This window comes from Pongo pygmaeus, chromosome 6, assembly GCF_028885625.2.
Source record: "Pongo pygmaeus isolate AG05252 chromosome 6, NHGRI_mPonPyg2-v2.0_pri, whole genome shotgun sequence".
Lineage (NCBI taxonomy): Eukaryota > Metazoa > Chordata > Mammalia > Primates > Hominidae > Pongo > Pongo pygmaeus.
Genome location: NC_072379.2, coordinates 148,499,065 through 148,515,357, shown reverse-complemented (window position 1 = coordinate 148,515,357; position 16,293 = coordinate 148,499,065). Strand labels below are relative to the sequence as shown.

The 16,293-nt window shown below is 43.6% G+C and overlaps 1 protein-coding gene across 1 annotated transcript in view; it reads right to left on the bottom strand.

The window, feature by feature from the left end:
• The window catches only part of LOC129040099 (histone-lysine N-methyltransferase 2C-like), a 108,913-nt gene extending 92,992 nt beyond the window's left edge, over positions 1-15,921 (bottom strand). The window contains 5 exon segments of the mRNA XM_063667966.1: positions 2,120-2,224; positions 2,417-2,518; positions 11,534-11,650; positions 14,414-14,533; positions 15,900-15,921. Of these exon segments, the coding sequence (XP_063524036.1) occupies positions 2,120-2,224; positions 2,417-2,470 (159 nt within the window). The 5' untranslated portion in view covers positions 2,471-2,518; positions 11,534-11,650; positions 14,414-14,533; positions 15,900-15,921.
• Between the last annotated feature and the right edge of the window lie 372 nt (positions 15,922-16,293).

Below are 16,293 nucleotides of genomic sequence, written 5' to 3'. Positions count from 1 at the left end.
TCTACTGGGAATTTGTAAGCTGCACAATTACCAGAGCTTGCAAAAGGCTCAAAGACAAGTGAAGCACAACCAGTCAGAGTACAAAGACACTGGTGAACAGGAGGTAGAATTCAGTAGAGATCCCAGAAAGGCCAAGTCTTAACTATAGGGTTAAACTAATGGTAGCACCGCAGCTACCAAAATGTGGTCTAGGGAACCCCAGTGGGTCTGTAACGTTAAACCAAGTTTAAATAATAGTGAGATTTAATTTGCCTTTTTTCACTTTAATTCATTCACAATTACACAGTGGTGTTTACAGAGGCTACATGTTGTATCATAATATTACATTGACATTGTACAGGTTGTGCTTCTGTAGTCTTGTATTATAAAATGTTCCTAGTTTTAATTTCTAAAATGCTGAATAGTCCATAGTTAAAATCCTCATAAACAAAAACTATGGAGTCCCCAGTAATTTTAAAGAGTGTTAAGGTTCTAAAACCATAAAGTTTGAAAATATCCAACTTAGAGTGAAGGCTTTCTAGACTTGCCCCAGCAAGCTTAAAAAGAAGCTTCAAAGGTATCAAACTTATCCACAAACAATTGCCTCCTACAATAAAAATGCAAGCTGAGCCAATTCACATGTCCCTAGTATATTTCTAGATACTGCTGTATTTCTCAATGAGACTGCAGTATTCTATACTGTCCAAAACAGTGTCATCGTGTAAAAGGAACCACACACAATTTTTAAAAACAGGAATTCAAATTCTAGCTCTACCAGTAACTAGGTGTTTGATAGTGCACTAATTGTCCAATCTTAACTTATGTAAGTCGTACTCATCTGTAAAATGGGAATTCGGTAATTGTTGGATGGGTTAAAAGAAATACATTACTATCTTGAAAGGGACCTTATTCAATTTCCTTAGGTCCAAAACATTAAGTACTCTAAAAAACAAAATCTAATGATGGCAGCAACTTTTATACAGAATATAAAGTACAAAGAAAAGAAACATGTTTTATGCATATATAACTCTATTTTTTAATTGGCTTTATATACTCTGTGTTTTTCAGTCACATACCATGAGCAACTAATTTTAAAAGACTACATAAATTAACCGTACTAGTCTTCTATTTTGGATAGTATTAATTACAATCTTTCATTTTGATTCCTAAATTCACAAAAACCTGTATTACCCTATAAAATAAATACTAGTGTAGTTATCAACAAAGAATTCTCAAGGAGAAAATGTTCATTTGCTTACTATACTGACATTTTACTGACAATGATATAATACAGTGATGTTTGAAGGGCAGGGGAGAAAGGTATAAAAATCACTCATGGTTCACAACCTATTATTGAAACTGAGGTTAGTATTTATATTACATGGTATGGCAGTACTAGAAAAGATTTACTTGTGGAGTATACAGTTTAAGACCTCTGCTGTACAGCTATACCTCCATGCTTGCTTCCAGTGGCCATGACACTTTATTCAAATATGTAAGTTTTATTAAGACTGAGTTCTTAAAAAGAAAAAACCAAGAACCTTAGATACAACTACTAAAGTATTGAGACCTGTCCATATTTAAAACCAAGCACACGATACCACTTAAAAGGTTCCCCAGAAAGCCTCTATCCTGAAATGCTTGAAAGTGAGCAGTGCTGACTCTCGATTATTACCCATTGCATTAAATATGACACTTGTTTTGTCTCTTTTGGCTATAAGGAGAAAATGTCTTTTTGTATACGAGTGAGCAGAGGAGAGAGAATGCGGGAAAGAACAGAATGGGCTAATAATTTTTTACTAAATACTCCAGTTCTCAGCTTTTTAAATCAACAGACAAAATGAATCAGCTAAACCTAAAATCTTTGTGAATAGTATAAATTGTCTTTTAAATTAGATGCATATATTTTTATGTTTTACTTTTTCAAGACAAAAGCAGGATATTAGTACAATATAAGATTTATAGAGGAGCAAATTTCTTGAGATAGGAAACCCTTAAAAGCAGTATTTAAAGTACTTAAATACTGTCACATATGTTTAATAATCATAATACTTAATTGTGAGAACTGGGAGCTCATGTTACTACTAAAACCAAATAAAAATTCAATACATATTTGTTAACTCAATTTAAGGATGTTTACCTTAATACTGACACAATATGGATGGTAACACTGACCACACTGAGAACAGGCAAGTAATCTTCCTTCTGCTCCTTGGCCAAAACTGCCACAAACTACACACATATCCTGAAGTTAAGAAAACAGAACATATTTTAAATGGAGACTAAGCTAAAAACCTACAAATTTTACTTTAAAAATACCTTCTTAACTAATATAGCTCTATAGCTAAATATTGGATGACCTCTGTGTATATGAGATAAAGCAGAAATGTGCAAGGAGGAATTCAATGAGGAAGACAGTAAATTGTCAAGTTCAAACCTGATTCAAAGTGAACTTGTCACTGCTAGAAAACAACACAACTGTATTGTGCATAGAGTTTTCTTCATCATCCTTATTTGATGAAATATCTGCAGTAGACACCTATAAAAAGCAAAATACACAAAATACGAAGTTATATTTTTCACTTGTTTTACACTTAACTGGAAAGCTTCCGAAAATTCATAATCAAAACATATATTTTTGCTAAGGTCTAGAATAACAATTCGAAATATTAATGCTAAGATACTACTGTAAAATGGAGTCATGACATTTTATTATTCACCTAATTCTCTCTTTAGAGGTAGAATTCCTATAGACCAAGAAGTAGTCCCTCTCCCTCCCCCTCCCCCTCCCCCTCCCCCTCCCCCTCCCCCTCCCCCTCCCCCTCCCCCTCTCTTCTTCGGTCTCCCTCTCCTTCTTTTTTCGGTCTCCTGCTGTTATCGAAGCTGGACTGTACTGCCATGATCTCAGCTCGCTGCAACCTCCCTGCCTCGGGCTCCTGTGACTCTCCTGCCTCGGCCTGCCTAGTGCCTGGGATTCCAGGCGCGCGCCGCCACGCCTGAATGGTTTTTGTATTTTTGGTGGAGACGGGGTTTCACCGTGTTGACTGGGCTGGTCTCCAGCTCCTGGCCTCGAGTGATCTGCCTGCCTCAGCCTCCTGAGGTGCTGGGATTGCAGACGGAGTCTCACTCACTCAATGCTCAATGGTGCTCAGGCTGGAGTGCAGTGGTGTGATCTCGGCTCGCTGCAACCTCCACCTACCAGCCCCCTGCCTTGGCCTCTTAAAGTGCTAAGATTACAGCCTCTGTCCCGCCGCCACCCCGTCTAGGAACTGAGGAGCATCTCTGCCTGGCCGCCCATCGTCTGGGATGTGAGGAGCCCCTCTGCCCGGCCGCCCTATCTGGGAAGTGAGGAGCGCCTCTGCCCGGCCGCCGATCGTCTGGGATGTGAGAAGCGCCTCTGCCCGGCTGCCACCCCGTCTGGGAGGAAGTGAGGAGCGCCTCTGCCCGGCTGCCCCGTCTGGGAGATGAGGAGCACCTCTGCCCGGCCGCCCTGTCTGGGAGGTGAGGAGCGCCTCTGCCTGGCCGCCACCCCATCTGGGAGGAAGTGAGGAGCGCCTCTGCCCGGTTGCCCCATCTGGGAAGTGAGGAGCGCCTCTGCCCGGCTGCCACCCCATATGGGAAGTGAGGAGCGCCTCTGCCCAGCCGCCCCTTCTGGGAGGTGAGGAGCGCCTCTGCCCAGCCGCCCCGTCTGGGAGGTGAGGAGTGCCTCTGCCCGGACGCCCCGTCTGGGAGGTGAGCAGCGCCACTGCCTGGCCGCCACCCCGTCTGGGAGGAAGCGAGGAGCACCTCTGCCCAGCTGCCCCATCTGGGAGGTGAGGAGCGCCTCTGCCCGGCTGCCACCCCCTATGGGAAGTGAGGAACGCCTCTGCCCAGCCGCCCACTCTGGGAAGTGAGGAGCGCCTCTGCCTGGCCGCCCACTCTGGGAGGTGAGGAGCGCCTCTGCCCGGCCACTCCGTCTGGGAAGGGAGGAGCACCTCTGCCCGGCCACCCCGTCTGGGAAGTGAGGAGCGCCTCTGCCCGGCCGCCACCCCGTCTGGGAGGAAGTGAGGAGTACCTCTGCCCGGCTGCCCCATCTGGGAAGTGAGGAGCGCCTCTGCCCGGCTGCCACCCCGTCTGGGAAGTGAGGAGCGCCTCTGCCCGGCCACCCCGTCTGGGAAGTGAGGAGCGCCTCTGCCTGGCCACCACCCCGTCTGGGAGGAAGTGAGGAGCGCCTCTGCCCGGCCGCCACCCCCTATGGGAAGTGAGGAGCACCTCTGCCCGGCCGCCCCGTCTGGGAGGTGAGGAGTGCCTCTGCCCGGCTGCCACCCCGTCTGGGAGGAAGTGAGGAGCACCTATGCCCGGCTGCCCCGTCTGGGAGATGAGGAGCACCTCTGCCCGGCCGCCCTGTCTGGGAGGTGAGGAGTGCCTCTGCCTGGCCGCCACCCCGTCTGGGAGGAAGTGAGGAGCGCCTCTGCCCGGCTGCCCCATCTGGGAAGTGAGGAGCGCCTCTGCCCGGCCGCCACCCCATATGGGAAGTGAGGAGCGCCTCTGCCTGACCACTCCGTCTGGGAGGTGAGGAGCGCCTCTGCCCGGCCGTCACCCCGTCTGGGAGGAAGTGAGGAGCACCTCTGCCCGGCTGCCCCGTCTGGGAGATGAGGAGCACCTCTGCCCGGCCGCCCCATCTGGGAGATGAGGAGCACCTCTGCCCGGCCGCCCCGTCTGGGAGATGAGGAGCACCTCTGCCCGGCCGCCCCGTCTGGGAGGTGAGGAGCACCTCTGCCTGGCCGCCACCCCGTCTGGGAGGAAGTGAGGAGCGCCTCTGCCCGGCTGCCCCATCTGGGAAGTGAGGAGCCCCTCTGCCCAGCCGCCACCCCATATGGGAAGTGAGGAGCGCCTCTGCCTGGCCACTCCGTCTGGGAGGTGAGGAGCGCCTCTGCCCGGCCGCCCCGTCTGGGAGGTGAGGAGTGCCTCTGCCCGGCCGTCACCCCGTCTGGGAGGAAGTGAGGAGCACCTCTGCCTGGCCGCCCCCTCTGGGAAGTGAGGAGCGCCTCTGCCTGGCTGCCCCATCTGGGAAGGGAGGAGCGCCTCTGCCCAGCCGCCACACCGTCTGGGAAGTGAGGCGCGCCTCTGCCTGGCCACCCTGTCTAGGAGGTGAGGAGCGCCTCTGCCCGGCCGCCCAGTCTGGGAAGTGAGGAGCGCCTCTGCCTGGCCACCCAGTCTGGGAAGTGAGGAGCGCCTCTGCCCAGCCGCCCTGTCTGGGAGGTGAGGAGCGCCTCTGCCTGGCCGCCACCCCGTCTGGGAGGAAGTGAGGAGCGCCTCTGCCCGGCCGCCCCGTCTGGGAAGTGAGGAGCGCCTCTGCCCGGCCGCCCCCTCTGGGAAGTGAGGAGCACCTCTGCTCGGCTGCCCCGTCTGGGAAGTGAGGAGCGCCTCTGCCCAGCCGCCCCGTCTGGGAGGTGAGGAGCGCCTCTGCCCGGCTGCCACCCGGTCTGGGAGGAAGTGAGGAGCGCCTCTGCCCGGGCGGCCCCGTCTGGGAAGCGAGGAGCGCCTCTGCCCGGCCGCCCCATCTGGGAGGAGAGGAGCGCCTCTGCCCGGGGGGCCCCGTCTGGGAAGCGAGGAGTGCCTCTGCCCGGCCGCCCTGTCTGGGAGGTGAGGAGCGCCTCTGCCCGGCCGCCCTGTCTGGGAGGTGAGGAGCGCCTCTGCCCGGACGCCCTGTCTGGGAGGTGTACCCAACAGCTCCGAAGAGACAGCGACCATCGGGAGCGGGCCATGAGGATGATGGCGGTTTTGTTGAAGAGAAGGGGGGGAAGTGTGGGGAAAGGAAGGAGAGATCAGATTGTTTCTGTGTCTGTGTAGAAAGAGGTGGGCATAGGAGACTCCATTTTGTTCTGACTAGGAGAAATTCTTCTGCCTTGGGATGCTGTTTATCTATGGCCTTTCCTCCAGCCCCATGCTCTCTGAAACATATGCTGTGTCAACTCAGGGTTAAATGGATTAAGGGCGGTGCAAGATGTGCTTTGTTAAACAGATGCTTGAAGGCAGCATGCTCTTTAAGAGTCATCGCCACTCCCTAATCTCAAGTACTCAGGGGCACAAACACTGCAGAAGGCCGCAGGGTCCTCTGCCTAGGAAAACCAGAGACCTTTGTTCATGTGTTTATCTCCTGACCTTCTCTCCACTATTATCCTATGACCCTGCCACATCCCCCTCTCCGAGAAACGCCCAAGAATGATCAATAAATACTTCATAAATTAAAAAAATAATAATAATTAAAAAAAGAAGTAATGAGAAAATATAATAAACCTGTCTTAGTAAGACTTGATTATACAGAATTCTAATCAAGAAACTATAAATGATAATATTATATGTATGTACACACACAAATCTATCACTGTTTGAATGACACACACTTGGGATCTGCAATGTAGCTAGTCTGAACTGAGATGTCCTGCAAACATAAAATACAGCACATAATTACATATTACATGTTGAAATGGTAATATTTTAGATATATCGGTCAAAATGGAAGGCATTAAAATTAATTTCGCCTGTTCACTATAACCTTTATTTTGTTTTGAGAGGAGTTTCACTCTTGTTGCCCAGGCTGGAGTGTAATGGCACGATCTCGGCTCGTTGCAACCTCTGCCTCCTGGTTCAAGCTGTTCTCCTGTCTCAGCCTCCCAAGTAGCTGGGATTACAGTTGTCCACCACCATGCCCAGCTAATTTCTGTATTTTTAATAGAGACGGGGTTTCACCATATTGGTCAGGCTGGTCTCTAACTCCTGACCTCAAATGATCCACTGCACCCAGCTCACTATAACTTTTTAATGTGGCTACTAGGAAGTTTTAAATTGCATATGTGGTTCTCATTATATTTCTATTAGCACCGCTTTAGAATATTATTTTGAATAACATCAAAATTTCAATATTAGCCAAATGATTATCAACCAAGATTGTTCAGTCTGGACTTAGTTCTATTTGACTAAATCCACTAAGTATCCACTGGTTTGTTAATAATTTCTAGAGTGATTATGAAACAAAATAAAGCTCTGAACTAGAAGTTGTAGAAGAAGACAAGGAGGGCACTGCCAAAATCATAAAATACAATCCTCTTTCTTTAAAAAGCTTACAACCTAAGCCTGGAAAGACAGAGTTGAAACACAACAGGTTATGTTCAAGGTCAAAACATAAAACAACTGAATTACTTTTCTTGAGGAACAACTGAAAGAAGATTAACCAGCTGGGTGTGGTGGCTCATGCCTATAATCTTAGCACTTTGGGAGGCTAAAGTGGGTGGATCGCTTGAGCTCAGGAGTTCGAGACCAGTCTGGGCAACATGGTGAAATCCTGTCTCTACCAAAAATACAAAAAACAGCCAAGCATGGTGGCACACGCCTGTAGTCTCAGCTACTCAGGAGGCTGAGGCAGAAGAATCACTTGAACCCAGGAGGCAGAGGTTACAGTGAGCCAAGATTACGCCACTGCACTCCAGCCTGGGTGACAGAGCGAGACCCTGTCTCAAAAAAAAAGGAAGGAAGAAAGGAAAGAAGGAAGGAAGGTTGGTTAAGTAAATAGAAGGACTACATCTCAGTATTTTTCAATACAAATACATTTAAAAGCAGTTTTTTTGTTTGTTTGTTTGTTTTTGAGACGGAGTCTCCCTATGTCGCCCAGGCTGGAGTGCAGTGGCGCAATCTCGGCTCACTGCAAGCTCGGTCTCCCAGGTTCACGCCATTCTCCTGCCTCAGCCTCCCGAGTAGCTGGGACTACAGGCGTCTGCCACCATGCCCGGCTAATTTTTTGTATTTTTGTATTTTTAGTAGACACGGGGTTTCACCGTGTTAGCCAGGATGGTCTCGGTCTCCTGACCTCATGATCCGCCCACCTCGGCCTCCCAAAGTGCTGGGATTACAGGCATGAGCCACCGCGCCCAGCCTAAAAGCAGTTTTATGGATAGTAATAATGCTTTACAAGAGCAATTTATAGTCATATGAACCCTAATGACTACAAGTGTTAATAATGCCAATATTCATCATTAGGGAGTAAGTAAAGCAATGACAAATCCAAACATTAGAAAATTATGCAACATTTTAAAAGTAGGGAGGTAGAAACTTGTATAGACTCCCATGAAAGAAATTATCAAAAGACATTGTTGAGTGAAAAAATAAATTGCAGAACAGTATGTGAGGTATAGCACTATAATATAAAAACATGCAAAGTCATTATACGTAGTCTATGGGCACATATAATAGGTTGAATCATAAGAAATTGCTGCTTTTCATCAGTTCAGAAATAATATTGGCCATTTCATATGGATCAACCTAATATATAAATATACCAAACTGGTAACAGGGAAATAAGAAGGACTGAGGAGTTAGTAATGGTAAATTCTGATCTACCTATAATGCTTTAATTTTTTTAATAGAGAAAATGTATTGATGTGTTATATGCATAGCATTAACAAAATTAGCTTTCTAAGATTTTAGAGAATCATCCAAGATGATTCACAAAAGTAGAATCATCATCATCAGTAAGAAATTAAGTGACTACTAAAAGTAATCATTAATTCAGTCATAGGACTACTGATGCATTGACAAGACTATTGAGATATATAATTATGGAAATGGCTAAAATAGAGATGAAGTATCTATTTCTACCTCCCAACCACTAACAGAAAATTCAACACATTATACACACTGAGCAGTTCAAAGAAATTGTAAAGATCCATTATTATTTTTAAAAGGAAATTTAACCAGTGAATGCTTTCACTGAAAATGATAAACAATATATTCCCAGTATAAACTAGAAACAAAGTCTGCAGTAGAAAACTACAATGTCCCTAGATTCAAGTGGGGGTGGGGAGTCATATTTAAATAATAAGTGCAGAAAAACCAAAATATTTTAAAATAATTGTCCATGCAAGAAAGAAAACAGTATCATCTAGCTTGAAGATCCACTGTTTTTATTTTATAATTTATTTTCATGACCTTTAGACTGCTAGAAAAATAAAATCTACCTTGAGGGCAAAGGTAATCTTTGAGAAAATATGTGCTATTGTTGCCTGCATAGATAATAGTGTGATTTATCCAGAAGGTGATAGAAATTTCATTTTCCTAGACCACAGATATAAGCCAAGGAGAATAGAAAGCTCTGACCTAAACTTCACAAGTGTCCCTTCCAAGCAGGGACACATAAGAGTAAACAAAAAAAGAAGATCAAATTAAACTCAAAGTGAGAAGATAAGAAAAAATAAAGATGAGAATATAAATCAATAAAACAGAAAGGGGAAAGAAAATAGAGGAAAGTCCATCAAAACAAAGGCTGACTCAAGAAGATCAATAAGATTGATAAATCTCTAGCCAGACTGATCAGGAAAAAAATAAGACAAGATACAAATTATTAATATCAAGAATGAGGAAGGTGAAATCACTACAGATTCTACAGGTATTAAAATAATAAGAAACATTATGATCAACTCCATTCCTTTGTCAAGATAGACAAAATGAACAAATTTCTTGAAAGATGCAAATTTATGCAAGGAGAGACAGATAACCTAAATAGGTACCTATTAAAGAAATAAAATTTGTTGTTAAAAACTGTCCCACAGGCTGGGCGCCGGTGGCTCATCCCGTAATCCCAGCACTTTGGGAGACGGATCACCTGAGGCCAGGAGCTCGAGACCAGCCTGGCCAACGTGGCGAAACCCCATCTCTACCCAAAACACAAAAATTAGCCAGGCATGTTGGTGCACGCCAGTAATCCCAGCTACTCAGAAGGCTGAGGCAGGAGAATTGCTTGAACCTGGGAGGTGGAGGCTGTAGTGAGCAGAGATCATGCCACTGCACTCCAGCCTGGGCATGGTGGCTCACGCCTATAATCCCAACACTTTGGGAGGCCGAGGCAGGTGGATCACCTGAGGTCAGGAGTTCGAGACCAGCCTGGCCAACTGGTGAAAAACTGTCTCCACTAAAAATACAAAAAAAAAATTAGCCAGGCGTGCTGGCAGGCACCTGTAATCCCAGCTACCCAGGGGGCTGAGGCAGGGGAATCACTTGAACCTGGGAGGCAGCGGTTGCATGAGCTGAGATTGTGGCATTGCACTCCAGCCTACACAACAAGAGCGAAACTCCATCTCAAAAGAAAGAAAGAAAAAAAAAAAAGAAAACACAACAAAAACCCCCCACAAAGAAAATTTCAGGCCAAGATGGTTTCACTAATAAATTCACGTATAATATAAGAAGATACATTTCCACTACTACACAACTTTTCCAGAAAACTGAAGAGGAGAATATACTTCCTGATTCATTCTATGAAGCTGGAGTTATGCTGATACCAAAACCAGACGAAGACATTACAAGAATGTAAGACTACAGGCTGGGGCATGGTGACTCAGGCCTGTAATCCCAGCACTTTGGGAAGCCAAGGTGGGAAAATTGCTTGAGCTTAGAAGTTCGAGACCAGCCTGGACAACATACTGAGATGCTGTCTCTATTAAAAATTTTTAAAAAGCAGTTGGGTGTGGTGGCACACACCTATGGTCCCAGCTACTTAGGAGACGGAGGTGGGAGGTCGAAGCTGGAGTTAGCTATGATCGCACCAGTGGACTCCAGCCCAGGAATTAGAACGAGAACCTGTCTCAGAAAAAAAAAAAAGAAGAAAAAAAGAAGTGCGCAGGTCTACAACCATGGTGCACCCACCGTTTTATTAATACTCAGCAAGAAAAGGGAGTACACTGTTAACAAATGCAACAGCATAGATGAATCTCCAAATAACTGTGCTGAAATAAATCAGTCCAAAAAGCGTACAGTTCTGTATGATTCCACTTATATACAACTCTAGAAAATGCAAACTAATCTTGGGGACAAGGACGGATGGCAGGGGGAATGCAGAAAATTACAGAGGGGCATGCAGAAACTTTGGGAGATGAATATATTCACTATCATGATTGTGGTATCGTTTTCAAGGGTGTATATATATATATCAAAGCTTATGGAATTGTACATGTCAAATATAGCTTATATCAACTATACCTCAATAAGCCTGGTTTTAAAATTTTTCTTTTTGAAAAAAGGACGAGAATCTAAGCTTCCTTATTCCTGGTTTAGTAGTAAACTTGAACAATTTCACGTGTCTCCTATACTTAAAATGACATTTCAGAATTTTAAAAACAGGATTTTAATAAAATAGCGAAGTTATTACATAAAATATTTGCTAGTAGTTAGCAAATAAATTTGTAATACACATATAAATAAAGCCTCATAACATGTTAGTAAGCAAATATCTATCAATCTTAAAATTTTTTAAATAAAAGAGCAACTATATTACATGCTGACTTTTTAGAGAGGGTTGGCATAGAAAGATAAGGAGGCAAAGAGGAAGGTAAGAAAAGAGAAAGGATGAGAAAGTAAATATACAAGAAAACGTAACCAGAGGCTCAAAAAAAAAAAGCAAAGTAGGACAGTAAAATAAACATTTTGACCTATTTATATGACTCTTAAGATCAAAATAACTTGCTATGAGATTTTCATCATTAACTGACATTTAGATTAGAGAAAATATACATGAAGCAAGCCTCACCCCAGGCAATACAACAGCTCTGATTCCACTTTTCAGCTTTGACCTGCCTCGGCCACCTCGCCCCGACAGTCCTGCACCTCGAGGTCTCCGCTTTCCTAGAAATCCAGACCCACGGCCCTATGTGACAGATGAGGAAAAGTCAACATTCTGTGACAGCCCAAAATAATTTTTAAATCCAAATGCCACTGAGAGAAAACATTTTATTAAATGTTACACAAACACTTCTTTAGATAAGTATTAAGAGACCTGGCTTATTATTTTTATCTTCAAAAGTATATTCCACAACTTAAAAATCTAAATATAAAATGCTTACACAACCTTAGATTCATACCTTAGGCCTGTCACTGTGAACACTATCAGCAAGCCTTTGCATGATTTTTCTCTTTCCCACTCCTACATTCTCGGTGCCGACAACAACTATAGCCTGATCCAGATATTTCGAAGTGCAACAAATTGTATTCAATATAGAGTAAGTATAAGGAAGAACTCTCTCGTTAACTGGTCTCGTGGTGATTACAGTACTAGCTAACATCTATTGAGTACTTACTATGTACTAATCTAAGTATTTTTTACTCTCAACAATCCCATATAGTAGGTTTTATTATCCCCATTTGAGATGAGTGTGCTGAGGAATAAAAAGGTTAAGTAACTTGTCCAAGGTCACTTAGCTAGCAAGTCTGGCTCCAGCGTCCCTGGGTTGGAACCATATTCTGTACTGCTACATCAGCACGAAAGTTCATTTTTGCTAGTGTGTAACAGTATTCTTCCCGTCATTAAAATTAAGTCAGTTTCCTTCACTATTCAACAGTTCTCTTATGAACTCAACATTTCTACCTCATTCACCATTGTATTTAGAGGAAAATTCATTATTATTGTTATTACTTTTATTTTTGAGACAAGAACTTGCTCCGTCACTCAGGCTGGAGTGCAGTAGTGTGATCACAGCTCACTGCAGCCTAGAACTCTCGGGCTCAAGTGATCCTCCTGCTTCTGCCTCCCAAAGTGCCAGGATTACAGGAGTAAGCCAAAGCATCCAGCCAGGAAAAATTATTTGAGGATTATAGGAAAGCTGACAAAAGGCTTCGTGAAAGCTTTGCTTTAAATAATCTGAATAATAAATACTTGAAATGGAAATAATTTATCTGACTTCTTACACAAGAAGTAAACCTATGGGAAAATGTGTTAAATTCCCTGATAATTTCAGACATTAAGTACCAGAGTATGGTGTTCCCTGCCCCCTCACCCTTGTTGGTACTAATTAATTACTCCTTGAAAAAAACCTGGCACCTACCTAAGTAGATGAACTACGTCTATTTAAAATTATCCAGATGCTCAGGAAAATACTTAGACGTTTCCCTCACAATAAGTTAAATAATATGCCATATCTTCAGCTGATGGCCCTTATCACAGTTTGAAATGAACTTATTTCCTATTTAGCAGAATGGTTTCCAAGTCAAAAATTTATGGTGATACTGTAAGCATAAAATAGATACACATGAACAAAAGGAACGGGAGGAATGGCTTTTTTCCCTTTGGATGTAATAAATACAGCCAGCTCCCAGTTTCAAACTGCCACTCCTATCTTCTCTTACCCTGCTCTCCTTGAGATCCCTTTTGAGAAGTGCATCAGCTTCTTTGAACAACAGATGGATGGGGTCAGGTTAGTTTTTTTGGGTTGTTTGTTTGTTTTTCAGACGGAGTCTCACTTCTTTGCCCAGGCTGGAGTGCAATGGTGTGATCTTGGCTCACTGCAACCTCCGTCTCCTGGGTTCAAGCAATTCTTCTGCCTCAGCCTCCCTAGCAGCTGGGATTACAGGCACATGCCACCACGCCCGGCTAAATTTCTTTGTATTTTTAGTAGAGACGGGGTTTCACCACGTTGGCCAGGTTGGCCTCGAACTCCTGACCTCAAGTGATCTGCCCCCTCAGCCTCCCAAAGTGCTGGGATTACAGGCGTGAGCCACTGCGCCGGGCCGAGTTTGTTTTGTTTTTAAATTGGTATAAAAGATTTTTGAAAAATTAAGTCAGTGATTAAAAATCAAGACTACAGTAATCTCTCAATTTATTTTCTCGAACATGAAATGCTGACCCAGAAAAAAAGTAAGTGAAAATTGGTGGTCTATATTATCAAACTGTCAAATGAGGTATATTTATACCTCAATATCTTGGATGATATCAGGGGGAGGTAGGGAGGTTAAAAAAAAATAGTTCTTCCAGTCATGAAAGAAAATAAAAGTATAATCTAGAATTCCTTAAAATCCTTGATTAGTCTAAATTAAACAGCCATATTCCAGAACATTAAATATAGAATATGAAGAAAAACTGTCATCTCTAGTCAATGAAGTATTTTAACTTTTGAGTTAATACTTTTTCAAATTAATTTTTTTCTCTTCAAAATGCATCACACTACTTAACTCACTTCAAGGACTGGCAGAGCCATCAACCAATGTCATGGGGGAAAAAGCCTTGTCATTTTAAGGTATTAACCAGACAATGAAATCTGCCACAATTTTGGTATTTCTTCTCCATGAGAACATAATAAATTAATCGAGTTTTTTCTTTTGCTTTTTTCTAAGCAACAAAGTTTTATGATATCATGAATGAAAAGGTCCTTAATTACCTTTTGGTCTACATCTCAAGGACTTCTCCCTCATAAAAACAGTAGTAATCACAACAAAAGGAATTAACCATAAAAAGAGGTATTAAAAATGTATACTTGATTTTTAAATGCAAGCATATTATTTCTTTACATTAAAATTTTTAGATTTAAAAAGTGTTTCTGGAAGCTCAATCTAGAAAAGAAATTTAATTCTTAACATCCAGTAGGGCAAAACAAATCAGACAGAAATGATATATGAATGTAAATGCAATTTTATTTACCACTTTGATGCTCCAAATGGCACTGCCAGGAAGCTGCCTGGGTTTAAAAATTTCCCGATCTTCTGAAATGTCTGGGGACCAGGAAGGTGGGCTCACTGTATTATGGGTACTCCAAGCCCCCTAGGATATGGCAATTGAGAAAATAGATGTGTAAAACTCAGCAACATAAAAGGTCAAAGCCAGCAACTAAGGAATTTTAGAATAGCAAAAACAAATGCAAACGTATGGAAATTTAGGACAAACTGCTTCAAGGAAGGCAAAATAAGCTAATCACTAACAGTGATTTAAACATTTAAGTTTAACTTAAATAACTTAAATGTTTGCTGCTACAATTTACATTAAATATTTTATTCTGCCTGAGACATCACTACAATGAAACATTAAAAATTAAGGTTTATGTGACATCAACATTGACTCATGAACTGCAATTACTGCACCAAAAAGTAAATAAAAGTCAATCACACTTTAAGAATTAACACTAGAAGAAAGCATTGGGGGAGTATTTTTCTTCTAACAACTATCACTCTACTTAAAAGGAGAAATGGATAACCATAAGGAATTCTATATTCTACAGCTATAAACAACCAAAACCAGTAGGCCAAAGAATGCAGTGAGAAACATAAGCAATCGATAAATGCATAAACTTTAAACTGTAGAGAGCTGGTAACATTAAAATGCAAATACCATTATAATCTTAGCATTTAATCTTAGCTCACATTTGTAAGAGTCACATGTAAAAGTGGTTCATCATCTACATTTTTTTCATACTTTCTCAATATTATTACTATTAAAAAGTAAAAATTTAGTCTGTTCTTATTTGATCTTATATTAGGAACTAGCTCTACAACATTTAGGTAATATTGTAAATCACATATTAACAAAAATAAAATTATTCATTAAAGAAAAACTACTGAGAAAGTCACCCAAAGTACAGTACAGCTATACTATGCTTTAGCCACACACAAAAAGGGAAAAGCAAAGTATGCATTAGTGACAAATTAGCACTACTGATGAACAGCATGCACCTACAGGTTTGTTTCAGCTGAAATCACTATAAAAAAAGAAGACTACTTCTAGTCAGCCGTCATCCATTGCTCAGTTTCTTACCAAATGGAAAAGGTGAGCTCTCAACCTGGAAAGTGCATAAATCAAGACCTATAAAACCCAAACCAAATAAAATGGATGATTACCACAGGAGCGGGAAGTGAGGGAAAATACAAACAAAAGAAGAAAAAAGATACAGCAAGACTTTAAGGCAACGTGCCTTAAACGTCATGCAATTAGAAAAACAACAGAAAGACAACAGCGGCCGGGGCTGCAGCTGGCGCTGGCCATTGAGGAGCTTCTGCTCCACAGTGCGATCGGTTGCACCTTCTGCGACAGGTGCCGGCCGGTTGGCGCTCAGCGCCTGCTAGCGCAGAGTCTGGCCCTTGCTGCGCCCAGCCCCGAAGACCGGGAAGTCGTAAAGTTCCTCCTCGCAGCTTACCTGCGGCGGCGGCCAGGCCGAAGCCTCGGGACACAGAACTGCCAGCTCAGCAGCCGGTTACATCCAGCCCGGCCACCCATAGCGAGCGTGGGCTCATGCGCGCTCCTGGAAGACCCAGCAGCCCCGCTGCGAGTTCCGATTGGCTCCGCGTGAGCGTCGGCCTCCTGTGACGTCACAAGGACGCGCCTTCCGTAACGTCACAAGGGCGCGTCTTCGCCGACACCATAGAGGTGAGCCTTCGGCGACGTGAGAGGGGCGGGTGTTTGGCTACCTCACTGGGGCGCTACAGTGCCTGGAGCTGGGTCTGGCGTGGCTGAGGCGGGAGGACCCTTCAGGCCAAGAGCAGCCTAGCACCGTGGCGCAACCCCATCTCTGTAGTCCTACCTCAGCCCCC